The sequence below is a fragment of the Exophiala aquamarina genome, assembly GCF_000709125.1.
Source record: "Exophiala aquamarina CBS 119918 chromosome Unknown aczIA-supercont1.2, whole genome shotgun sequence".
Classification (NCBI taxonomy): domain Eukaryota; kingdom Fungi; phylum Ascomycota; class Eurotiomycetes; order Chaetothyriales; family Herpotrichiellaceae; genus Exophiala; species Exophiala aquamarina.
In genome coordinates, this window is record NW_013550586.1 from 3,365,144 (window position 1) to 3,391,057 (window position 25,914).

Below are 25,914 nucleotides of genomic sequence, written 5' to 3' on the forward strand. Positions count from 1 at the left end.
GTGTTTCGTTTTTATGAACGTTCAGGCGGTAATGACAAGTATAATACGGAGTACCAAGATTTTCTGACAGTCATCGTACTAGAAAGCTTAGCCTCGTCTCCCAAGAATACTGCCCCTGCAGCGCTTCCATGCGCGGTCCTCCATACTCCGCACGTACTCCGTACCCATCTTGCTGGCCCCCGTACGGGTATTTCAGACGTCGGACGCTGACGTCTCGCCCTGCAATTTGGCAACTCGGTTTCGTCTCCCCAGCGCCCATTTTGCCGCTAAAAGCGAAGACGAAGTCTCGGTTTCGGTTCAAGCAGGTCTGCATGCCACCGACAGGATTACGAGTAAGCGAGGGTTATCCCTAGTCGAGCTGCCTGATTGGCACAAGCATACATTCGTTATCCCTTCAAGCCGTGAATATCTACCAAAATTAAAGACAGTGGCACTTGCTATACCCGCCCCTCCTGGACCATAGACTCTTTGTACTTATTATCCCCATGTCGGCGCCCTTGAGGGCTCGTAAGACGGTCTTTCTTTTCCATCTTGCCCTTTCTTTCTAGAACTTTGTTTGTCCAGATCCAGCGACTGAGTGTTGAGGCCGCAACGCAATGTGGACGGTGGCTTCAGTCGTGCTGGCGCTCCTCGCAGCGGGCATTGCGTACTTCATAAATTTACTCTTCAAGCAAAGGCGGAAATTCGACGGACTGGTAAAGATCCCCCGCCTAATTCATTCAAACAGTCGGATTTGAAAGAGAAGAAAAAGCACATGCTAATGACACACAACTTTTGCAGCCTCAACCACCATCGAGCAGGCTCTGGGGTCATCTCCAGATTGCAGGTGAATGCCAGAAACTATTCCCGCCATCTGTCCATGTTCAGAACTGGGTGCATTATATTCGGAAAAAGTACGATCTTGGAGGTAAGCCTTCCTTGATTCTTCATGTGGTTGGACCTGAGCATCGCTATCCTTCAACAAAGCGCCCAGTCAAGATCCCAAAAACTCAACTTCTCGTCTGGGCGAGTTATCTTCTGCGCTGCAGTTCGCTCAGGGCTTCAGTTACTCTCATTCTGATTTTGCCGACGTACAGATGTTTTCTACCTTGACTGGTGGCCATTTGGACCGCAATGGATATTCGTCGCCGACCCTGAGCTAAGCTCGAAATACATCACCACGGGTCAATCACTACCCAAGTCTACCCTGACATCCTCATATGTCAACAAACTTCTCGGCAAGGACAACATGGTGTCCATCGACGGGCCGAAATGGAAGATGCTGCGGTCCATCTTCAACCCTGGCTTCGCAGCGAGCCATTTGATGTCCTTGGTACCGTACATGCTCGATTCCACTCTGATTTTCGTCAACGCCTGCCGTGAGAAGGCCAAGACCAACGAGCTGTTTCAGCTGGACAAGATGGCGACGAGATATGCTATCGACATCATCGGAAAGGTGGCCATGGATACGGATTTCAACTCCCAGATCAGGCCTCATCCCATCGTCGAGACATTTCGCCGTCAGATTGTGTTACTGCCCGCCACGAGCATAGGGCCATTGGATGACCTCAATCCCCTTCGACCCTTCCAGCTATGGTGGAACACACGCAAGCTCAATAGATTGATTGGCAAGGAGGTCGACAGGGAAATAGCCGCTCGAAGTAGCGCGGCTCAGGCCCAAACCAACGGCCACGCAAGCAAGCCCGTCTCATCCAAGGAACGACGACGCAGCATTCTCGACCTCGCACTCGACGCGTACGAGAGAGAAAATCCCGCATCAACAACCCAAACAGCCAGCTTCAGCGCCGCTTTCAAAGACACCCTGGTCGACAGCCTCAAGACGTTCATCTTCGCGGGCCACGACACAACGTCCGCGACCATCTCCTACACCATGTACCTGCTGCACCTGCACCCGGCCGTGCAGAAGCGCGTCGCCACGGAGCTCGACTCGGTGTTCGGGGAGGACTGCACGCCCGAACAAATCGCCGCGGAGATCCGGGCGCAGCCACACTCGATCAACAAGCTCGAGTACCTGAACGCCGTGCTCAAAGAAACGCTGCGAATCTTCCCGCCCGCGTCGACGCTCCGGGTGCTCTCGTCTGACGACGGTGTCAAGGACTTCTTCATCGCGGACCCCAAGACCGGGCGCTCCTACCCGATCCGCGGCTTCGACGCCTGGCCTGTCGCCCACATGATCCACCGCAACGAAGCGTACTTCCCCGAGCCCGTGAAGTTCATTCCCGAGCGGTTTTTGCCGGCCGAGACCCCCTTCCCGGACGCGAAGCTCTTCACGCCTGCGGGCAAGGACGCCTGGCGGCCGTTCGAAAAGGGGCCCCGCAACTGCATCGGCCAGGAGCTGGCCATGATGGAGTCTCGCATCTTGTTGGCTTGTATTGTCAAGGAGGTCGACTTCACCGCGGAGTTCGACGGCAAGAAGATTGACTCCTGGACGCCGATCGAGACGGTTGATGAATACGCCGACGGCATCCCAGGTGCGAAGAGGCGCACTATCGAGGGCCACGCCGCGTACCAGGTCCTCAGTGGTGCGGCGAATCCTGCCAACGCTATGCCCGGGAGGCTCAGGTTGAGGAGGAAGATTTGATGGATGCGCGAGGTAGAGACCTTCCATTCTTCACCTCCTCGCGGCTTGCAGGTGCGAGAGTCTTTTTTGTCTTTTGAAAGGAAAGGATGGCAATTGTATGCCCGAGGCCCTGGCTTCTGTATACCCCCCCCCCCACCCCAACTTCATAACCCTGAGATCGGATTGATGGAGATAAACCTTTTGGGCCCATCGCGGCGAGCAGATCACATGCACAGGCGTATACGGAATCATACTTGCGGCGATTGCTTGCCTGGAGCAGAGACCAGGAGATGAATCTAGCTCTTCAGAAGCCAGTCACAGTGCGGCGCACACTTCGCCTCGCTCCTCTCTCTTCTCTTTAATGAATTGCACCCTATGTGTGGCGTCTGGGGTATGTACACAGCTGCTTGCCAGGAAGCCTCTGGAGGGAGGCCCTTCAGATAGATTCCCACAAGATGGAATGCTCTCGTGTGTCAGGCACCGAGTACGGTTGATTTGGGGGGGCGAAGGCCCCGGTGACCGAAGGGACTGAAATACATTTCTTGCTTGCCACATGCATGCCTAGATGGGCTCAGATTGAAGACTGCAAGGTGGTTTGCCCAGGATACCAAGGTACAAAAACATGCTACGGTCGGAGGTTCGCGATGGAAAGCCGATGGGATGGACGGGACACATTTTGTGCGCCAGATGCGGAAATGTTTCATCTAAAACCTCGCCGCCTTTCTACAACAGAGACATATATAGAATACATAGCATGGCATAGCGCTTTCGCTTCTCCTTGAGTACACAATAATAAATAAACATAACCATAAGATAAGACGGTAGCGGGTGAGAATGGCGGTGGGAATGATGCGCAGTACTGCACTCCCTCCTTCGGACCCCAAGGTCGGAGTCCACGCGCGAATGGCCGAGATCGCTTTCGTTTCCCTCCTCCGATGCTTTCCAGTACTCCATTGTATTATTCCAAGTGGGTAGGTGGTATCTGGTGACGACGAGAGAGAGAGAAGTAATACGTAGTGGAAGTGGTGGAGGATGATCGGATAGGTTAACACAATAAAAATCACCCAAAATGGCCGAACCAGGCTACAACATGTTGAGAACTTGGAATATGCGAGTCGTGAATCATAAGATGTCCGATGTGGGCGAGCGGGTTGGGAGAGGGGCGTTAGTTCAAAAAGTAGCAATCTCGCGGTTGATTCGTGACTTCAACTGGCTTTGGGAGAGGGTTTGCATGAACAAGTCGAAGAGCATCATCGAGTCATCGTTGCCGGGAATTGCTGGCTGCCCGCTCGGAGGAGTTTACTTTGTATCCCAGGGTTGTGCGGGCATCTCAAACGGACGGTCCATATTTGGCGCAGGTGGCACAGGCGACGCAGTATACTGGGTGTTGCGATTCATGTTGGGAGAGAATGGGTCAGAAGTCACCGTCTGGGTCTGTTGTCACGTTCAATGTTAGCATCGGTCTGGGGCCATCCGCATAGAGCTCCACTTACGTCGCTATCTTGGCTTGACAACCATTGATTTACAGACACATTTGGCCCGGCTTTTTGTGTATCACCCAATTCGGAAGTTGCGTTCTCGGTGGGGCTCATCGCCGTCCAGTGTGAGTATCGTCCCGTGACGGTGTTCGCATAGGACATGGCAGGTGTTTGGGGGGTTCCTTGACCGTACGCGGGATTGTTATTGTTGCCGTTCAGGACAGCAGCTTGATGTCTTCTCCGATGACGCCAGAAGAGAAATCCCAGGCCTCCGACGACCGCAATCAGACCCAGAATGCCACCCACGACGCCACCGATAATGGCTTTGGTGTGATCCGCTTTCTCTCCAGTCGCTGGTGAAACCGACGAAGTCACTGCTGGGATGTTGGTGGCTGTCGCTGATGCAGTGGATGACGTGGTAGGATCGCACGAGGCCGAGAGAGCGTAGCCGCCGCCTTGGTTCTCGAAATTTGTACGAATTGCTTCAGCCATCTTGAATTGGGATCGAGTGTAATCGGCGATGATGTAGTTCATGGTCAAGAACGGGATACCCCAGTCCATGACGTATCCGTCGTTGGTTTGGTTCATCAAAAGGCCGATCTGATAAGTGTTGTTCTTGATATCGTATTTGCCCTCATCATTGTAGCCGCGGGGGTAGTAGAACAGTTCTTCGGTAGGAATTGTCGTCTTGTAACCATTTTGAAGAGTGATGGAGATGTTGCCTTTGGGTGGGTTTGTGCCATAGTAGTTGAGATAGCCCGCATCGTAGATGCCACCGGACGCGTCCCGGAAGTTCTCCCATACATTCTGTGGCACGTACAGAACACGAGTTGAAGGTTGGAGGGCAACTTGGAGAGTTTCGGAAGCATTTGAGAATAATGATACTGACGCATCCTCAGTTTCGTACATCAAATCGGTAACGATAACGCAAAATTCGCACTTGGGTTCTGAGTCGAACTTGGTAAACTCTCCCTTGTATCGAGTCTTGTCATAGCCTCCAAGCACAAGTGATCCGTCGACAGGGTTACTGGTGGAGCGACTGCCTGTCCATAGACCCCAGACTGTGGAAGGAATCATTCCATCCTTAACAGCGGCTCGGAGGAAATCAGATTCTGATCCCAGAGGCATGACACCCTGCCCACCATAGCCGGGCTCATCGTAGATGGCGGGAAATCCATAAAGAGTAGCGTTACCGAACCCTAAAACATCATTGAAGTGAACGTAAGACAACTGAGATGGATTGCCGTCGTTCGTCCCGTTCCACTGTCCTTCGGCTACCTGTTGAAATGTGTTGGATGCTCCATAATCAAAGACGCCTCCGTATGAGCCAATGCATGATGAGTTGTATTCAGGTGCGCACTGGGCTTTGTTCACCACATACAATACGTCATCTGAGGTACTTGGTCTGAGGGATACTATCTGTGGCGGATTGCCCATGGACACCTGGATGCCTCTCATGATGGCGGATTGATCTGTGGTAACTGTGACATTTGTCCAGGGCAGCAGCATCTAGAAGCACTGACGATCAGCTCCATGTCCTAAGTTTGTTTCGCGACCGAGCTTAAAGACATGTCATGGCACCAGCTGCTAGTCCAAGGCACCAATACCACATGTATGAGGTATGGGAGTGTGGTGACTTACGGGAGGAGCCCCATTCTGGCAGATTGACATCGCAACGGTCCAGTCAACGGAAGAACGACCAGCGTGGTGCTGAATGTAATTTTTGATATGAAAAGGAACCAATGCCAGGCGCAGACAGGCGAGAATAAAAGAGTGGCAGCCAAATCAAAGAAGTCGCAAAACGAATGTGCCTTTGGGGCTCTGCAGAAGAACACCCGGAAAAGAGAAGGTAAGGGAAAAGAACTCGTGCGACTGTTCCCAGCAAAACATAGAAGTCAGTAACTAGTACATAATTGCGGCTTTACCAGCCCGACAAAGTTGTATCGAAATGAGTGCCACTGAGGTCCAGCCCAACGGCTATTGAAATTAACCTGGCTGCTTGGCGATCGGGCTAGCTTGATGTCCAGGCAGGGATCATCCGCACGTCTGTACGAGTACTCGTACGGAGTACGTATCTGGATTTTCCAGAAGCCGTTCTAACTCGGCCATTGCTGTACAACAATCCACCTATGACTCTGAAGCATGTCTCACATTGTCGGTTGACAGATTGAAAGTGTCACTTGTCCTCCTTCCAGACCCAGAAACATCAATTCATAGAGGCATCCAAGTCTGAGATAGACCTGGAAGTGGGCAGTGTACCCAGGTGAACCCAAGCCCCGTCCTCGGCATAATGGTGTTGATCACCGTTGCTGGTCGAGAAACGACTACTGTTATCTTTCGGTTAGGCTGAGCGGCAGCCGCAGCCGGCGCGTTTGAAAAGCACAATGGCGGATACACAAACATGGCGAACGAAAAGCTTGTCGTTGAAATGGCAAACCGAATGCAGATGCAATATTGCTCATGGCTGCAAGGGGGGAGAAAAGATAACGTGATGGATTGTTTATAGCACGGAATCTGTCCATCAGGCTGAGGGGGTAAGAAATCGAATGGCGGTCATTTCAACCACGAATGAAACGATGCATTATGGGGGCGGATCTACCGCCATTGGTTCGCTTAGCTGCATTTGAAAATGTATAATTTCCACCGAGAAGAGTAGTGAGATGTGGAAAAGGGGGCCTGATGCAGCTAACGGCAGCCAAGGCTCGGTGGGCTGGGTACTGACCGCATGGTTGAGTAGAGTGATGGGCCAACACGGGAAGGAAAAGTCCTCTGGAAACACTGATTTTCAAGTCAAAAGCACTCCATACTCGTAAGAACGGTTCTTGACTCTGAAGCTTGTCTGTACACTCAGTATTCTGGGCAGGAGTAGGAAATAGGTTTATGAATAGGTGTGCTCTGTACGGGCACAGCAAGACATGATACCTGCTCGGGAAGCAGATGGATGCAAGGTCTCTGTAGAGCCTTGTGCCAGAGTTCGGAATTCCCCTACGGAATATGGGGTACTGCGTACCCTGGTGGCAGTTCGAAAAAAGAGATTGCCAAATCCTTCGACCAAGATTCAAGAGTTTCTGTCCGAGATACGGAGTACGGAGTATGAGGTACCAGGTACTCATACATACCTCACAGCGCAAACGGGGCAGAGATGGTGCGCGGGCTGTTGTTGAGTCAGCTCTATTTTCATCGCAATTGCTTTCGTTGTTTCTCGGCTCACGGCTTGGCGCCAACTCCAGTTAGTTTTTCATTCGGTCGCTGGCAAATCTTCCCCATCATATGTCTCCCCTATTTTTGCGAGAACAAGCTATTCCCTGCAGGCTTGCAGCCTCATTCTGCCGAGTGAGCTGGCCGCGGCACGGGCACAGATCAGACCCGTGATTACGACCGAGCGAAAGCCAGGCATTCTGACGAGGACGTGACCCATAAGTCATCATCAACTTGAGCTCGTCTTCCCGGATGCCCGGTCAAGACAGAGGACCACGATCTCCTGGAGACATATTTTTCAGTGTTTCAACCTTCCAGATCAAAACCTTTCCTGCCACATGTAGGATCCGAGCTCACCACCAACAGGCCAGTGTTCAAGTTGGTGAGAGACTGTCGTTGGCTTGATGTTCCATGGCAATAGGCCTCCATAGCCTCAGTGTCAAACGACCGACACTGCAGGCGCAATCACGTCTTTGCTGTCGCCAGAGGGTGAGATCAAAGAGAATGGATTCAGACCACTCAAAAGCATGAGTTGGGCATCCCTGGTCAAAGGAATTCTTCGGGACAGATGGTCTTAGATGATTGTCTCCCGAAACAATGAGCCATTGAGATTGATGCGTATCTTGGTCGAAGCCAGTGTGATTGTGCAACGGCTCCATGTTCCCGCAAGGATGTTGGTGAAGAAGAGATGCGAGTGTTTGGGGTGAGTCCACAACCTCGTGCTATTTTCAACAGGCACACGACACATGCTCACAGATGTGACGAGCGCCTCGCCTATCAGCCTTGCATATCCTGCGGAGACAGTGAGCTTTACACTGCTTGATTTCAAGATGTCGGTAAGAAAGAAATGGAATTTCTAATTTGGTCTTTGGAGGTGATGCCGTGCGAGGCGCAATCAATCCAGCCAGAAGCTAGAAAGCAGACTGTTCAACCCACTGTTCTGCCAGCAGCGTTTGATATGGGCATGGCTAGGTGGCAACCATTTGCATAAGGACAGATAGGCGAGCCTCTTCCACATGCTTCCTCCCAGACGAATGCATGAAGGACTCCGGCCAAGGCTTGGTGATGGCAGAGTGCAAGACGCAACCCGTCAATGGGGATCACGAGGGAGGCTATAGTTGTGTAGCCTCGGGCCAGCAGACACTGCTCTGCTTGCTGTGTGTGAGAGGATGCCAGTCTTTTGCGACGTAAGTGACGCATATATATACACTCATAAATACAGACGCCAGACCACGTGCTCACTGGGATGACAAGCGACAGAAGATCAGCAGATGCATGATATGAATGATATTGAACCTTGTCAGAACAGGACTGAATCTGGCCTGAGTGTCTCACACTTTCATCCACCGACCGGCTGTTGGCCAGCCACATCTGATGGTGACAATGTCGGCTTGTCCAAGGCGATGCTATCCTGCCATGGACCGTGAAGTCGCTCCGGTCGCCGCCTTAGCGCTTATTGGCTGCGACTGCCTGACTCGTGAACACACAACGTTCCTTCCCAGATGACCTTTTTGTCAACAACAATAACAACAACCCACAAGATCGGCTCTCAGCCATCATACGGTCTCAACTTCTACGAGACTCTCCCGCTACAGAATCACCTGCGTCAAGTGAAAAGCAAACGTAAGCTCCCTCTGCTCTCCTACTATAAAACCAGACGCTTCTTCTCTCTCGAAGCAATCTCTCCTCTCTCCACTTCATTAACCAAATCTCACACTTTCCGCACAAGAATACTGACTTCCAGCCCAAAGTACCCTGCACCTTCAATCCTCACACTCACACCAGCTGCCCTGCTGGGCCTCTAATAAGTCTTGCTGTCGACTTGCTTCGTCATCGTCAAGTGTTCCGTTCAGAAGCAACTAGAAAGTGTTGATCAGACACCCTCAGACGTCCCATCTGGTCAAGATGCCAACTCCACGAAGCAACCCGAATTACAACGTTCACTTTTCGGATGCCAAGATCAAGTCGATTGTATGCAAGAGTCTCGACGAGGTCGATCCAGGCGAGATCACCGTTGAAGAATTGCCTTCAGGAAAGTCGTTCAACAATCGAATCTACTATGTCGACATCTACACCAAACTGCGTTCCGGTGAAGAATCACTCGTCGCCTCAGACGCCTCTGACACCGGGGATGATGAGCCACTCGAGAGAGTCACATCGCGAAGAACCCCAGCTACAACCTCCTACGCCCTCAAGGTCATTGGCCGTGGCTTTGACGCTCGGAAGATTCAGAACGAGATCGCCTGCCTTTTGCTCTTGGAGAAATATTGCCCGTCCATGTCGGTTCCCAGAGTCCTTTCTTGGTCGGAGGATGGAGAGAGAGTTCAAACAAGAAGCGATCCTCTCGGTTCTGTTTCTCTCGAGGCACATGAACATCTGCCAACCCAAGGGCTGAGAAGCTTGTCCATCTCTGACGCTGACGATAAGCAAGATTTGAAGCAAGGATGGATGTTACTCAGTCGCGTGCCTGGACGGATCATTTACCCAAAAGATCTCGAGGGGTCTCAAGGCAGAACACTTATGACACAAGTCGCAAATTATGTTGCTGACTGGCGCAAAAACATGCCTCGAGGGAACGCCGTTGGTAATGTGGTCCTCATACCACAGGCTATGGCTGCTCCACCTGCTGCGACGCTGTATGTTCGATCCATCTTACCTGGTACTGATGTTTATATTCAAGGCCGCCTTACTGGACATGTGCAACCATCCCGTCCTTTGACAACTCACTTGGAGTACGTGACTCATCGATTGAACTCCGCTCTCCGCAAACTCCACGACTCGGAGATTTATGAGTATATCCGTCAGCCAATGGCAAGCGCGGTCCGCCGATTTATGACAGAGACTCTTCCACAATTGGACATCGCCTTTCCCCCAGAGAGACGCCGCCGGGCCGAATGCTGGGCATCCTTCCCTGACGAAGCAGAGGTTGGAGAGAAGCACATGTTCACACACTACGACCTGTCACCAAGAAATGTTCTGGTCACCGAATCCGATGATGGCCAACTCAATGTTTCGGCAATACTTGACTTGGAGTTTTCAGGCATGTATCCGATCTACGAAGAATTTGCCAATACACTTGTCAATGATGCTGATGACTGGCCAAAGCATTCCTACGAGACCTTCATGACAGAACTCCGGAAGCTCGACGCTCTACCAGCTGCTCTTGGTCATGCAGGCTACTGCTGCAAAGGAGTCACAGGCGAGCGAGAATATTTGAGCGGGCAGCAAGAGGACGAGATCATCCCGTTCGGCGACATGATTTTCCACCAAGCCTGTCTTGTCATGCGCGCTATCGAAAATGTCGCCCCTTGGTGGGTCAAGGACTCTTGCAATTTGACAGCCGAGGAGTTGCATGCTGAACTTGATGGAGCTTATTCGAGAGTTGACCGTGCGATCAAGACTTTGGAAGTGATGTGCTCCGTCGTATACTGCCGAGGTCAAGATATGAAGATGCCGAACTGATGAGAGCACCGGCCTCTCAGGATCTGCCAATAATGGAAACAACAAAGCAGTGATCTGCAATGAACAATGTAACACAATTTCGTAAATATGGGCCACTAGAAATAGGCAAATTGAGTACAGTCTCCGATACTCTGTCAGCCGTCCAAGCATAGTTGAAATGCGCCATTGTCTGCGAGAACATTCATGTAACAGCATCTGAGCAACATAGCTAGAACTAGCTCCATAAGTCAGTATTCGTCAATGATAAATACAAACCAAAATTGACCCTGTTGATCCAGAACTGCATGACCTTGTTCCTTGGTAGACATTACTCAAGCAACGAATTCCAGCAAACTCCGCAGTTGCGACCATAGTTCCCATACAAGAATCCTGCTCGGCTGATCAGCGGACCAGCGGTGTAACACCAAGCCTCACTGACAAACGGCTCTCTATCCAGACTATCGATAAACAAAAAGTGAACAAGTAGCTTCACAGCCAGGTTTCTGGCGGGGCGATACAAACAAGCACCCGAACCTGGCGTCGTCCGGCAAGAGTGGAGCTTGCCTATAACGGCGGTTGCTCACGAGATATCATAGCACATTGTACAAGAGAAGCCGGTGGTAACCAATTAGAAGATCTATCAGTTCAAGTTATACAATGGTTCACGTATCTGCTGACAGCTGTCGCCTGGAATGACCAGTGCTGGACAGAGACTTCCCTGGAGTTGGTTTTTGCCCGCGCAACTGCAAGGCCCTGTAAACGGTGGAGCAGAACGACTCTGAACCGGCTAAGGACGATAAACGGCTCTAAGTATCGAGGCTGGGGGCTCTTTTGGTTGGATGAGCCAACACGATCAGGATTGATGGCTTAGGTACCCAGATGCTTGCATGGACTCAGTCTGGAGCTCGGTTTGCTGCACTCGTGGCCAGCAAAATATAGGAAGCAGTGTGAAGGGCCAAGCAGTGTGAAGGGCATCCAAGGATGTCTATGTCAACGCAGCTGCGGCCATTCTCAACCCAGCTTTAACTCAAAACCTCCTCAACACTCCATCCAGCTTTGCTCTTAACATCAAGCACCTGTCTGACTTTCACGGGCGGCAGAGGCCAGCCGAAGCCAAGGCCACCTCCTCTCTCGCCAGCTCCGACCTTCAGTTCGGCCATGACCCAGCAGTCCCTGCGCTTCGGCGTGCCAGGGAGATCCTCGATTTTGCTCTTGGCCACGGGTTTGCCGTACTCGATCAGCGCGGTGTCACGTGCCAGGAGCGAGAGCTGTGCGGTGGTGATGGGTGTCAGGGGGAACATGCGGGTTTTGGGGATGGCGTTGAGATTATGGATGTCGCTAGCTGTGCTCACGGTTTGCGCCTGTGCGCGCTGTAGCTGGCTGTATACAATGTACTCTGGGAGATTCTTGGCCGTGAGCCGCGAGAGTACTGATGATGGGTGGATGTAGACTGCTTTCTCGGCGATCGAGGCTGAGGCTCGATCTGTCAGCGGGATGAGCGGGAGGTACGGCACGTCGATCGCGCGGCGTGGCTTCATGGCCAGTTCCGGAGGCATAGGCAGGCGGTCGTAGCGGATCGCCACCCGGTCGATGTGGCCGCTTGCAGCGATGATGTTGAGCTGCCTGACGCGCGTGGAGGACAGTTTCAGCGCGTGGGATTTGGTGATGATTTCGTGGCTGATGGTTCGGTGGTTGCTGCGCACAATTGACTCGAGCTGAGATCGTAGCTGAGATATTTCCGCCATTGCCTTGGGCCGCAAGAAGTAGTCGGCGCAAAATTGAGACTTGTCTGGGGCGTCGAGATACATTGACACCGCGGTGAAGAGCTTCATAGCATCGGAGGTCTTGTCGTGACGGCTGAGCGTTGCCCTCGCTCGCCCGTATTCTTGCTTTCTTCGGTCGCGCTGCTCATCTTCTTGCTGGTCTCCGCGAGTGTACAATTCACCTTTCTGCGACGGGTGCTCCTCCAGATGAAGTTGGGCTTCGGTAACGAAGATTTCTGGAACAGCTAGCCCAGCTACCAGGGAGAGGACTTGCCAGACCAGGGTAGTATCATCAACCCCAGCAGCCATGATCTTGCCCAAGCGAGGAGATAGCGGGTATACGGAGAGCTGTTTGCCTAGATCGGTAATCGCTCCTGCAGTCGTCAAGGCACCGAGATTTCTAAGCAGCTGCTCAGCTTTGTTCAAGGTGAAAGCCGCGGGCGGAGTTGGGAACGGGAATTCCACGATTGGCTTGGGGTAAGCAAATCCTTTCAATTGCAGGACGACGCTCTCAGCGGGCGCTCGAAGAATTTCTGGTTCTGCGTGAGATGGGAAGAACTGTTCGAAGACCGCGGACGTGTAGAGTCTCCAACAATGACCGGGACCTGTTCGACCGGCACGACCGGCTCGCTGTTCCGCGCTGGCCTTGCTAACCCAGTCAATTTCAAAACTTTGGACCCCTGAATCGAGATTGTACTTTCGTTCCTTGCTTCGACCAGAGTCAAATACATAGCGAATTCCAGGAATTGTCAAACTAGTCTCTGCGACGTTCGTCGCCAGGACAATCAATCGAGAACCAGACGGAGGCGGCTCAAAAACCTTCAGCTGCTCGGAAGTCGGAAGTTGTGAATAGAGAGGTAGGACGTGGACAGAAGTGTAGGGCTCTTTACTCGATTTGAGAACAGGATTGTCCTTGCTGTCATCGTCATCGTCTTCTTCATCCGAAATGTCGAATTCATCGGCATCTGCCTCGTCTTCCGAATGTGTTAGGATGTCAAGATCAAAATCTTCATGGCCTTTTAGGGCCTTGAAGTCCCCAATGTCCATGTCTTCGGCCTCAAGTGGTGCTTCACTCGCCGAAATCTGTACTCGTGTTAAATTTTGTCGAGTATCGGCTCCATGCCGTGGCATCAACACAGCCTTCAAACGGTCGCCCACCTGTCTGATCTCATTCTGACCCGTCAAGAAGACCAGGATCCCACCCTGAGGAAGCTTCCGGTGCGCACGTCCGACCTTCTCTATGACCTCTTCAACATAATCTGGTCGGCTACGTAGAGCAAAATGCGGAGTAACACGATGCTGCCTGCCTTCTGCTTCGACGACAAGTGGCCTTTCAGATGCAGAGAAGAGCTTCTCATGCAAGAAATCTCCTATGTTTAAAGTGGCGGACATGATGATAAGTTTCAGCGGTTTGGGGTCTGGGTTGAATTTGGTTTTTCGTACTCGTGCGGATACAATCTTGCTCAACATTCCAATCAAGATGTCCGTGTTGACACTTCTTTCGTGAGCTTCGTCGATGACGATTACGGAATATTTCTTGAGGAGCAAGTCCTGAGACAATTCTCGTAGCAGTATTCCATCAGTCATAAATTTTACTGCAGTGTCGGAAGATACGTTGCTGTCGAATCGAATTTGATAGGACACCTTCTCCCCATGATCGCCCAGTTCAACGCCAACGCGTTTGGCCATGCTCACTGCAGCCACTCGCCGAGGCTGAGTGATACCAATCATTCCAGGTGTGGGGCCATCTTTTGTGCCATATCCCGCCTCAAATAAGAATTGGGGTATTTGTGTCGTTTTACCGCTGCCAGTGTCGCCTTTCACAAGCACAACAGGATGGTTGTGGATTGCCTCCATGATTTCTTGTTCTCGTTCTAGAATCGGTAGCTGTGTCCTTGATTTCTGGATTTCCTTTGAACGTTCAACATGAACGGTATATGCTTTTCGATTCGGTAGTGGCTCTGCAGTTTCCTGCGAGTGTCCACTATTCTGTTGGGCTGGAGGTTGTGCTTCTTTAGCCGCTGGCTTTGGCAGGAGCTGCCCTTCACCCGATGCATAAGATGGTACATATCCTATTGATTGGTTGAGTTGTTGAGAAGCCCACGTTTTGAAAGCTGATTTTCTCGTTTTCGGCTTGCCGATGGCGGAGTTCTCTGAAGATTCCGATCCGGACTCACTGGCCTCAGATGTTGATTCACCTTCCTCGCTCGTGTCAAAAGTGCCCCCTTCTGACGACATCGAGTCTTCTGAGTCCTCATTGTCGTCCGAAGAATCAACCTCTCCAGCTGAGTCCGAGTCAAACCCCTCCCAGGGCAACTCTGCCGGCAGGACTTTGTCACGGTGCTTTTTCCTCCTCCTGGACTGAATTATAGGCAAGCCATGCTCATCCAGGATTAAAGCTTGTGCAAGTCCACTACCATTTATTGTCGCATTTGCTAGGGCCTGGATAGGCATTCGTTCGCTATCTGCTTCGTCACGCACAGGCGCGAAAGCATCTTGATTCTCCGCCTCGAACGAATCCTCACTCTGCACATCGGAAATATGATCATGGCCCTTTTTGCCTTTCCATCTCTTGTCTGCTGCATTCACAGTCACCTGTCCATCAACAAAATCGCCAAAACTTCGTTTTCCAAGCTTCTTCGATATTTCTATGACAGCGTCGTACTTTTCTTTCTCTTGTTCAAGCTTTCGCAGTAAATCGAGGGTCTCGTCCTTTCTCAACTTGTTGTCGATATATTTGTCCAACCTCTTTTGCTTCTTGGCCGATATTTTAGGCTGCTGCGCCCTCAACTCGTCCCTCAATGCCTGTCTCTTTGCAGCTTTCTCGGGTTGGGTAAGAGGGATGATTTGCTCTTGGTTGGACTCAATGTGGGATGAGGTTTCATTCTGCTCCCGTGCGCGGACTTTGTGTTTCCTCTGCCGAGGTACAAATCGAGGCATACTTGGGTTCGACATGCCCTGTTATTCAACTGCACAAACCACCGACGCAGTGGCTCTGACGAAAAAGTCCTGATGCAGACCCAAGACCAGAAAAATTAGCACTGGCAGAAAAGAGGGCGGCATGAGCATTTGTGGAGGGTTCAACAAGGCGGTGAATATCCGGCCGTCGTTCACGTGCCTCACCCTCATTTTGTCTCCATTATCAACTGTGGATGTTTGCTCCTGGACATGAGATACTCGTCGATGAATTACATTAAGGAAGTCCATTCTCAGGTGTAAGATGGGCCTACCACAAGACTATCAAGCCGCCAGCATGGATGATTCCAAGGTTACGATACCTTTCCCAGCTTCAACAAGGCAGGTTGTCGGTGAAGTCAATGGAGTCAAGACCGATGTCATGTCGATTTCGTTTGCAGACAAAATTATGATCACAGTCACGCAAGATGGCAGATTGGCCCAATGGGTTTGTTTCTTTCCGTATCTGATTAAAGTAGTATCCCTATGCTGAAACATGAGCAGATCACTGTCCCCCTGCTGAGTGATAATCCAACACAATCAGATCCATATTTTCAGACCATTCAGTCTGAAGATGCCCTTGTCCCATCAGCCCGCTTCCAGCCGCGGACACTTCTTGGAGCTGGGGGGTCAGACCGTGAGACTATGGGTCAGCTGTATGCCTCACAGATTGCCACTGCAATTGCGACCAAATCCCCAGAAGAGTCCCGTTCGCTCATGTTGGGACTTGGACTAGCCAAAGCTGAAATGGACCGAGACGTCTTTCTGCAAATCATCGATCTTGTTCTAAAAGTGCTCTGAAAAAATGTATTCAATATGAGTGCGCACTTATGCACCTATGCACTCAAGGCGTCGATAAGGCAGGGAGATCTAGCCTGCCATATTCTTCGCTCGACACCGCCACCACCGACTGCATCTAATGTCTTCCCTGGCGTCCTTTTCTGCCGAGCTTTGATCTCCTCCACGGAAGCATTTATGTCGTAGTTGCCTTCGACCAGCGCAATGATCCCCAACTCGGTCTCACAGACACCACCGGGTTCTATTGCTGGACGCAACGGACGTTGCAGCACGCCCGACCAAGCGAATCGCTTCGAAAGGTCTAGCGCAATATTATGCGGTTGATGCCGGAGGGATGGCTGGAGCCGGAGGAGTAGCTGCAATGTATCCTGGGTGTGATTATGAACTCTCACCTTCAACGTCGCAAAAGTTTCGTTCTGAACGACAAAGTGTGATCTTCCTATTTGCTTGATTGGTACGCTCGGACCGCGATTAGAGTTCTCACCACTCTGGCAGAGAGTGATCGCGTAGTCAATGTTGACGTGGTCCACTTTCAAAGCTTCAACCATACGCGGACTTAATCTAATACCCTTTCTTAGGTCGATCTCCCCATGTCGTCCAGAACTCGTTTCGATCCATGTACCTCGTAAGCACTTCAGGAGCAACTCTCGATACCAGAAGGACTCCCTACTAGAAGCTTCTGCTTCCGTACTCATTTTGGATTTTGAGACGACGAATTGTTTCTGCGTATCTAGGTTTGGTACAGGGATGTATGGGTCTTCCACAAATAGACGCGGGAGCAGCAGCACCACTCTTGTGACAATACCGGGCTGTAAAGTGTCATGAACTGTGTATGCATTTTGCCAAGATAGTTCCTCGTCGTCCTGGTCGGTGTTAGGCAACTTCCTCGCTTGTATGCTGATGGACAATGGTTGGGGCCACACATTTCGCAAATCTAACGACAGCATACAATAGTCACTAGTATGAGCTAGATCTTGAAGCCAGTGGTGAATCTTCGACTGCTGTCCTGATTTAGAGGCAGCGACGCCGCTAACGTTGGCATTTGACGCATCCTGTTTCTCTTCCCGTTGGCTGCCATGGTGCCATGCAAAATCTCCATGGATTGGCAGAATGTTGCAACGTGGGAGTTCAATGCTGCCATTCACAGTTATTGCGATTGGGAATCTGATTTGCCTAGTATAGAAAGTGTCCCTGACTTCAGGTGATGGAGACCCCAAATAGGCGTAATCTGCATGAACTGCTGCGCTGATGAGCCCTGGTCGTCCAGTAACCTCGACAGTGTAACTGATGTCTCGGTTCGGTAGAAGGAGAGTTTCCGCGTAAGGACCATCTCTCTTCCTGACCGAGATTGCGGGCTTGTTCGCTATCTGCGACTGAACTTCGAAAATCTCAACCGGATTCAAGTCTTTATTAGAAAGGGCCTCCTGAAGCTGGGTCATGACAGAATCATCTGTAGTTATGAGAAGAAGGTCAGCTGCAACAGTCGCACTAGTGTTGGTCAGGGTCAGAGTAAATGAGCGGCTCTCTCCCTCCAGCAGCATCATAGACGGCTGGTCCAGGGTGCTGGACTTCACTATCAAACGGGGTTGAGCATTGATAACCCTCAATTTTAGATCTGCTGGTGCCGGGGGCTCAAACAACACAATCGCACGATCGGCAGAAATTTCGTCGGCCATTTCCTTCAGACGAGTTCGAAATCGAGGTTTGAACACCGCTTTTGGCTTGTGCTTAAGTGGTATCTTCCAATCATCTACGAAAGTGAGAAACTCTTGTTCGTAGCAATTGCGTATCCTAGCCCGACAGCCAATCACCTCCAAGTCGCCGTTGGCAGTTGGTCTTCCATTTAAAGTGAAAGTCTGAATTGAAAAAGGCCCGAGCACGATGCCATGTGGAGAAGACTGAAACGCTGAGCCTTTGGTGATCAGAGAGATCTCTTCAATATCGACCTCGATCTCGAGAGGATTTTGGAGTACGACCGCAAACGTTGCCAATTCACCAGCAATAAGGACAGGAGCACTCGGCACATGTTTGTCCTTAGAGAAAGGGTTGTAGATGAATGGATCTCGAACAGTGTCAGCAAACCCACTGGTTCGAATGGACAAATCACTTGGCTTATGCGCGATAAGCGTGGAAAAAGTATCTTTCTCGAATATCTGTATATCTCGCACCAGGAAATCATCCCAGTATTCAGCTCGATAGCCATCCGCACCAAGTCTGGAGGCTGCAGACACGGCTCGTCTCATGCTCTCCAGGAGCCGAACTTGTTCCTCGGTCGAGATTATTGGAACTGGTGGCTTCGACTGCATTGGCATCGTCACTGTTTGCCTCGAAGCGCGGAGGATATTTGAAGTAAAATGCAGGCCAGCTGGTATGTCCGGTAGGGCTTCACAAACACCTACACATACCCGAAGCATTTCAATCTTGAGGAGAATGTCGCCAGAGCTCTGCTCAATAGCCCAAATGGACAGCTTGTCTCGAATGTCACTTATATCTGCAGCTCTTCGGTCTAGCGGGGATGGAACAGGTGGTAAGGCAACTCCATAAGCGCTTGCCGCAAGGCTTAGCATGATTCTCGTTCCAACAACCATCTCTGGAATAACACCTTGCTGTGCATTGCTAAGCGAAGGAAGTCCTGCGGCAGGATGTACACCGACTTCGGAAGCGCCAAGTTTACGTGCTTCAACAAGTTTGGGAGCGAACTGCTGCATAAGCTGCTTGAGATAAAACGCATGCTTTCGTTCCAGCCCCAAAATGGACAGGCTGCTTGCCACAGCAACCAACATACTCGTATAATGCGACAAATTATTGCTTGACTGAGAGGTTTGAAGTGTCTCAATCAGAATGTTAGCAAGCCCAGCTCTGGATATAGAGACGAATTCTCCTTCAAATTCTAAAGGCTTATCAAGGCTCTGGTCACGAGCGGAGACCAAATAATCGAGAATGTTCCGGTTTAGAATGCAACCTGCGCCTTTGATGGTCACCAATAGATTCACATGCCTCACACGAGACTCTCTTAGCAAATCCTGTAGTGAACCTCCCAGATCTAGGTTCGAAATTTTGGCATATGATTCCAGGATGGTTTCGACTAGTGGTGGGACAAGCTGAGCAAGAGTCTTCAACGAGCCTGCTGATTGTGTTGTCCCGTCCGCACCAAATATTCCGCTTCTGTTGGGAAGTGAGCGACAGATTTGGGGAACGGTGTAATCTACGTTTGACCATGACAAGAGAAGCATCGAGACAAGTAAGCATTCCAGAGCTTTGCCATGCCATAGGTGGTCTTGATTCTCAAGTGCAAGTGTAGCTCCTTCCGATAAGGAATCCATGGCATCTAGCCAAAGACCGCTTTGAAGACTGTACATGCCTCGAATGATGCTGAAACGCCCCCTTGAGGTGTCACTCTGAACCTCAGGCTCATTGAAGGCAGATATTGGACTGGAAGACTTGGCCGAGACCGGTGTAGAAGACCCTTCTGGTATTGTCGGCACAAGAGTCCTAGAAATGCGAGGAAAACCTTGAGAACTCCCAACGGGAACCATAGTAATTGGCTTGTCTCTGAGAGATTTCAGCAGGTCCGCGATTCCTCCAGTCCATCTCTCTGATAGTCGGACCATGGTGTCAAATGCAGCCTCGTCGCCATCAGTCTCAGGCACGTGGAGAATGTCGGAGTCATCCATAAATGTGTGGTCTCCATGAAAGATTACTAACTGGCGCACGACAAGCCCAGGCACATTGATTATTGGCTCGGCGAACTGAGCCCTGATACTTTCCAGTGTTGTTGAATCGCCATTTGCCGTAGCATTTCCGCTCTCAGTTGAGTGGGCAAGCCGCTTACCATCTACCAGACCTAGCAGAACCTGGCACTTTCCATTCGGCTCGAGAGGAAACATGTCAGCCCGGGAAGCATCTTGGTTCGCGGCCAAATCAAAGAAGATTGATCCATCTTCGGTGTCTGAATTGCGAGCATAGTTAGCAACGCTGCTTCTCAGCGAAACTAGAAAATTGCCTATCAACCTACGCTGGCGATTGCTGGTGTTGATCACCTTGAGCTTAACAACTGAAGCAGTCCGCAAAATCTTGATGAAGTCCTGGAAGCGATCAGGATGGACGTGGCCGATGGGAACGCATAGTGTGTTGATCCTTGCGCCTGCAGTGGGCAAGAATGGATTATATCCCATAATGACATGGTGATAGCGTGGGAGGAGGATAGAATCTCAAGGCGAAAGGGTGAGAACACGAACTGATCACTTGATTGTGCACGTGACCATCTCGCGTGATCACATGGCTTCGCGTCTTGTGGGTGTCTTAATCGTGACCACTGATTAGATAAGATCTATGCGACCGCAGCCGCAGACTCGTAGTTGCCCTGCGTCACCCGCTTAGCCTACTGTTTAACTCCGACGAATCGTGTAGGAAAGTTGCCTGCGACAGTCTGGTACCTCCTAAATCGCTCCGTGTTCGCCTCAACTGTATCCTTTATAAACATGTTATTGCGGCCCTTTTGCTGATGGATTACGCTTTACTTTTATCTTTGACATGGATTTCAACGCCCTTCGCGCACGGACTCTGCGTTCGGGAAATGATGAAGAGGCTGTTACCGTTAATACTAGAGCACTCATAGACAAGGTGTTGGCTCGATACTCTGGAGAATGGACCGTCCTGAGAGAGTTGCTCCAGAATGCGGCTGATGCTTCCGCCACCAAAATCACAATCAAATTCGAGACTACGCCATCCACTACTGTTCCATTACCTTCTGGGGCCTCCTCTGATTCAGCCCTTCTCAAGCATACAGTCCAAAACCATACCTTGAAACGCCTGGTGGTGACGAACAACGGGCAGGCATTTACCGAAAATGATTGGAATCGGCTGAAGAGAATAGCAGAGGGTAACCCCGATGAGACCAAGATTGGTGCATTCGGCGTGGGTTTCTACTCTACCTTTGCCGATTGTGAGGAGCCATTCGTGTCCTCTGGCCGGGAGGCTATGGCGTTCTACTGGAAGAACAACTCTCTTTTCACAAGGCGTCTGCAGCTCAACGACGCAGAAGCATCTTCAGATACCAATTTTGTCCTCGACTATCGAGACGCCACTTCCCCGGTTCCTCCCCTCCTCCCCTTGGCACAATTCCTGGCGAACAGTCTTACTTTTGTTGGGCTAGAAAATATCGGGCTGTGGATAGACAACTGGAATGTACTATCATTGACGAAGAAGACATCACCTAGTTACGAATTGGGTATTCCCAAAGACATTGAACCCAAGACAAGTGAGGGGTTCATGAAGGTATCGAAAGTGTCGAAGGAGATTGCGCAGATCGATGGGCAATGGATGGCTATCATAGGATGGAAGGCATCCAAGGATACCGGAAACCGTGCACACGCCCAGGATTCCGGCCCTTCACTTCGCAAGTTCTTTTCCAGACTGGCTGGAGCCGTGCAGGAGGAGAACCAGACCGCTGCAAGACCAGACACGCCAGTAACTAATGACACGGATATGCTTGCCACAAAATTTTCAGCCACCGTGTTTCTAAATGTCAACACTGCCACTATCAAGACCTTTACTGGGCAGAAATTCAACGAAGAGTTGGAACGTGCTACGAAGAAACCACCTCCAAAGTACACAAAACTTGCAGTCCTCACAGCCCCGTACATCGAGGATTCAAGTCTAGCCAAGGCATCTGCAGCTAGTGATGTCTTTGGCACTGTGCTTCCAGCAAAAAGCGGCAAAATTTTCATTGGATTTCCAACTCATCAAACCACCGGGCTCAGCGCTCATATCTCAGCCCCCTCTGTGATACCTACCGTCGAACGAGAGTCGATTGATTTGAACGCAAGATATGTAAGAACATGGAACATGGAGATGTTGAGATCCGCCGGCATTGTTTGCCGAATAGCCTGGTCAACCGAAATGCAAGAGCTACAGGAAAAGATTCGGCGAGAGGCCAATGGCCGTTCCAAGATTCGCATGGACGAAGTGAATCCCTTCTTGGACGAAGCCATCACAATATTCAAAAACTTTACTTACAGAGAGTCAACACCATCTGCCGCAATAGGTCAACTACTTGAGGATGCTTTCTGGACATGTAGTAAGAAAGCTTCAATTGAAGTTGTTTCTACCTGTGGCATTCTTCCAACACATGATGTCCGTGTTGCTCCTAAAGATTTGACCTTCATGGCAGGAATTCCAATCATCCCCGAAAGACTGGCAACAGAAGCAAAACAACTGGTGGGAAAACTTGTTGACTTTGGCTTGATTACGGAGGTGACCGTCTCAGACATAAAACTTGCACTCGAGTCAAGTCCTCTGTCCGCTGTCCAAGTAGCTGAATTCCTTGGCTGGTTGACAAAGCAAGCAACTCGTGGACAACTCGATAAGGCAACTATCGCCAATCTCCTTGCTGTCGCAGTGGTGAACGATGACAAGCCTGAAAGCGAACGAGGTCAAATTCTTCAACTTGGAGAGATGCAATATTTTCTGAACCCCAGCAGAACCCCCGTGGACTTTCCTGTACCCCCTTCAGTTATGCCATTTAAGTTCACAAAGAGTATGAGCAAGCACGAACTAGAAAGTTTAGGATGGGAAGAGCTGCAAATAGTCCCTTGGGTGCGTTGGTTAATTGCACAGTCTGGAAATCGTCAAACTCTCCCTGAAAACCAAGATATTACGCGATCTTCTGAATTCAGTTCCCAGATTCTGCCTCTACTTTCGAAGCATTGGGACTCACTCAGCCAGTCTTCCAAGTCATCTTTGGTTGACCTTTTCACGAACCACACTGTGGTTCCAACAAAGTTTGGTATGAGGAAGCCAAGCGATTCTTATTTCCCCAATGTGAAGCTTTTTGATGATCTTGCAACCATCAAGGGCCTTGGAAATGTAAAGGATAAGTTTTTGATAGCGATTGGTGTGCGCAAAACTGTGGAGTTAGGCATGGTCTTTGAGCGACTTTTATCAAAGGACTCGAGAGGTAGCCACGTGGATCTCATACAATATCTTGCCTCCGTTCGCGAAGATATACCAGGTGCGGACATGCAGAAGTTGAGGAGCACGCCTATCTGCCCGAGACAAATAAAAGGCAAAGAAGAAGAAAGTTCAAGCAAGCTGTATAAAGTCGGAGAGTTGTTTGAGCCTCGACCCGAACTTCGAGAACTGAGCCTTCCTTGCTTGTCTTGGCCTGGCCTCTACCGCAGCGGCAGCCCTGAAGGAAGGTTCCTGAGCAGCCTTGGTCTACGAACAGTCCCAACTGTTGATGAACTAATTGCCATCATGGCCGAAGCTGGGAAATCACCTCGTCCGGACCTCGATTTGAGGGACAGAGCTCTTACTTATTTCCTGTCTCACCACCATTCATCCGGGTATGCCGCCTACGACTATTCTAAGATCTCGATACCATTCCTGCCGCTGGAGAACAAACCTGACAAATTGGCCACACCATCCCAGTGCTTCATCGATGAAGGCGCTGCGCTTCTTGGCTTCGATATTCTAAAGAGAGATTGGGTGTCTCATGCAATCAAATTCGGCGTCCGACAGAACCCTCCCATGGAGCTCTGTGTTAACATCCTGAGCAAACGCCCACCAACTACATTTGTTGCAGCGCGAACTCTATTTTCATATTTCGCTACCAGACTAGGCGAGATCAATGCGACGAACATTCCTTGGCTAAACGAAATGAATTTCATACCGATTTTCTCCAAAAGTAAAGAGAAATCAGCACCCAAGTTGCACACCTCACCCAGGAACTGTTTTCTAGGCGAGAACGATGTGTTTGGTGAAATATTCCACTTCGTTGATTTTGGAGTCGAAGCAAATGCCTTCCTAGTGAAATGTGGTTCTAAACAAGAGCCATCAAAGGTCGAGATTGCGCAGATTCTTGTAAGAGAACCGGCACGCATCTCTGCAACCTTTCGCAACGCTGAGAAATACCTAGCCCTCTTACGCAATATGGCCGATAGCGTGAAGATCTTGAAGAAGAACAAGGAACTTTTCGCAGAAATGAAGCGGTCACCTTTCTTACTTGCGAGCAGAGAGCTCCCTGCTGCACCCACTTCCAATAATAAACCTGCAGCCGGAGCAGAGTATTCAGACGACATTGATGAAGATGTACAAGGAATTCGCGAGTTCCAATTATGTAGCGCCCAGGATGCTATCATAATCGATGACTACATTAACTATAACTTGTTTAAGACAAACATTCTTGCCGCTCCACAAGAAGAGAGTCTCGAGGAGTTTTACTACAGCTTAGGGTCGCCACTCTTGAGTTCTCTGGTCGAAGAAGCCGCCCGTCATGGGCCAAGAGCAACAGACCAAAAACCGGCCGAGAAGTTACAGAAGCAGATCCTCGAACGTTCAACGTTGTTTCTTCACGAACAGCCGCCAGATACCATCAAGCACGATGCAAAATGGTTAGAGAAAAATCTAAAGGTTCAACTAGTCTCAAACATTTCTCTTCGGCGATCATTACGAGATCGCAACATCAGCCATACTGAAAAGAGGACTGCCGTTGTCACTGCAGTGAATAAGGAATTCACACTCTGGATCAGTGGTGCAAAGCCTGACCTTTACCAAGTCAGTCAGGCACTTGTTCATATCTTACTGACGAGGCCTAAGCTTCATTCCGCAATTACACTCGAAATGTTGCTGAAAACTGACTTGCTTGAGCTGAGGGCACGTGGCTTCAATGTCTCCCGTATACTTCGGCAGAAGGCAGCTGAAGCACGGCTTGCCGAAAACAAGCGTCAACAGGAACTTGAAGAGCAACGAAAGCGGATTGAAGAGGAAGAAAATGAATACATGGCCTCCCAGGGGAAGACCCAGAACCATCAGCAACAACAATTGCCTGGCGGATTTCCAGACTCTCCCAAACAGCATTCGGGAGACCCCAGCCATAATAATGTACAAGTTGCTGATGGAGATGGTAGATCCAGTCGAAGCCTGATTTCCAGTTTCTCGAAGCAATTTGGTTGGGGCAATCGCCATATTCAGTCTATGCTGGGCAATGATGATGGAGGTGGCAATGGTAAACAGAAAGCCGTTACAAATGGCGATCCTCCACCACCATATCAGTACAATCAGCAAGGGTCCAAGACTCAAGAAGATGGCGTTGCTGCTCCACACCGTCTACGTGAAAATCTTCTGAGCGCAGTCAAAAAGACTCGTCCCCATAACTCATCCGATATTTTCAGCCGCGGGGAGACAAACGTTCTCACCGAGACCAAGTCTTACTGCGATGAGCATCCGGCCCATGAGCTGGCCTTTGTAGCCGAGATCAAGCATGGAATCCAAATGTTCATGGCATCTCCCAACGAGGCATCGACCTTCCTCCGCGAGCACTCCGCCGGCCTCACGACGTTTGCCACACTCTTGAAATCAGTTGGAGAAATATTCAGCCTCAATCCTATCACTATCAACATATTTATGGAGCCAGTGGGGAAAACCATCGCCTTCAACCGGAATGGCAGCATTTTCTGCAATTACCGATATTACCACGACCTTCACGAACGCACGGCGCCAGGACGCGGCACTGATAATGCTGAGGCGTTTGTTTATTGGTGGGTCATTCTCTGTCACGAGTTGGCGCATAATCTTGTAGCGGATCATAGTTCTGATCACAGCTACTACACGGAGGGATTTGTGGCACAGTATTTTGGGCGGGTTATGAAGGCGCTAGTACAAGCAGAGCCTACTTCTGCACCAGAGCCACAACGTTTGATCGACATATGAAAGTCGGGCA

General features: G+C 50.4%; 7 protein-coding genes across 7 annotated transcripts; 4 read left to right on the plus strand and 3 right to left on the minus strand.

Moving 5' to 3' along the window:
• Positions 1-1,076: 1,076 nt before the first annotated feature.
• Positions 1,077-2,581, plus strand: A1O9_03032 (uncharacterized protein; the record flags this gene model as incomplete). The annotated part of the gene is made up of 1 exon (XM_013408602.1): positions 1,077-2,581. A coding segment is annotated over one exon (1,505 nt), but the record flags the coding sequence as incomplete, so codon positions are not given.
• Positions 2,582-3,859: 1,278 nt separating this feature from the next.
• Positions 3,860-5,547, minus strand: A1O9_03033 (uncharacterized protein; the record flags this gene model as incomplete). The annotated part of the gene is made up of 2 exons (XM_013408603.1): positions 3,860-3,994; positions 4,054-5,547. 2 exons carry the CDS (start codon positions 5,545-5,547, stop codon positions 3,860-3,862), a joined length of 1,629 nt encoding a protein of 542 aa, XP_013264057.1.
• A 3,573-nt stretch (positions 5,548-9,120) lies between these two features.
• On the plus strand, positions 9,121-10,644 carry A1O9_03034 (uncharacterized protein; the record flags this gene model as incomplete). The annotated part of the gene is made up of 1 exon (XM_013408604.1): positions 9,121-10,644. A coding segment is annotated over one exon (1,524 nt), but the record flags the coding sequence as incomplete, so codon positions are not given.
• Positions 10,645-11,699: 1,055 nt separating this feature from the next.
• On the minus strand, positions 11,700-15,380 carry A1O9_03035 (uncharacterized protein; the record flags this gene model as incomplete). Its single annotated transcript, XM_013408605.1, has 1 exon — positions 11,700-15,380. The coding sequence occupies one exon, from the start codon at positions 15,378-15,380 to the stop codon at positions 11,700-11,702; it is 3,681 nt and encodes a 1,226-aa protein (XP_013264059.1).
• Positions 15,381-15,693: 313 nt separating this feature from the next.
• A1O9_03036 (uncharacterized protein) lies at positions 15,694-16,196 on the plus strand (the record flags this gene model as incomplete). The annotated part of the gene is made up of 2 exons (XM_013408606.1): positions 15,694-15,843; positions 15,900-16,196. 2 exons carry the CDS (start codon positions 15,694-15,696, stop codon positions 16,194-16,196), a joined length of 447 nt encoding a protein of 148 aa, XP_013264060.1.
• A 35-nt stretch (positions 16,197-16,231) lies between these two features.
• A1O9_03037 (uncharacterized protein) lies at positions 16,232-20,368 on the minus strand (the record flags this gene model as incomplete). The annotated part of the gene is made up of 1 exon (XM_013408607.1): positions 16,232-20,368. The coding sequence occupies one exon, from the start codon at positions 20,366-20,368 to the stop codon at positions 16,232-16,234; it is 4,137 nt and encodes a 1,378-aa protein (XP_013264061.1).
• Positions 20,369-20,726: 358 nt separating this feature from the next.
• Positions 20,727-25,904, plus strand: A1O9_03038 (uncharacterized protein; the record flags this gene model as incomplete). Its single annotated transcript, XM_013408608.1, has 1 exon — positions 20,727-25,904. One exon carries the CDS (start codon positions 20,727-20,729, stop codon positions 25,902-25,904), a length of 5,178 nt encoding a protein of 1,725 aa, XP_013264062.1.
• Positions 25,905-25,914: the final 10 nt, after the last annotated feature.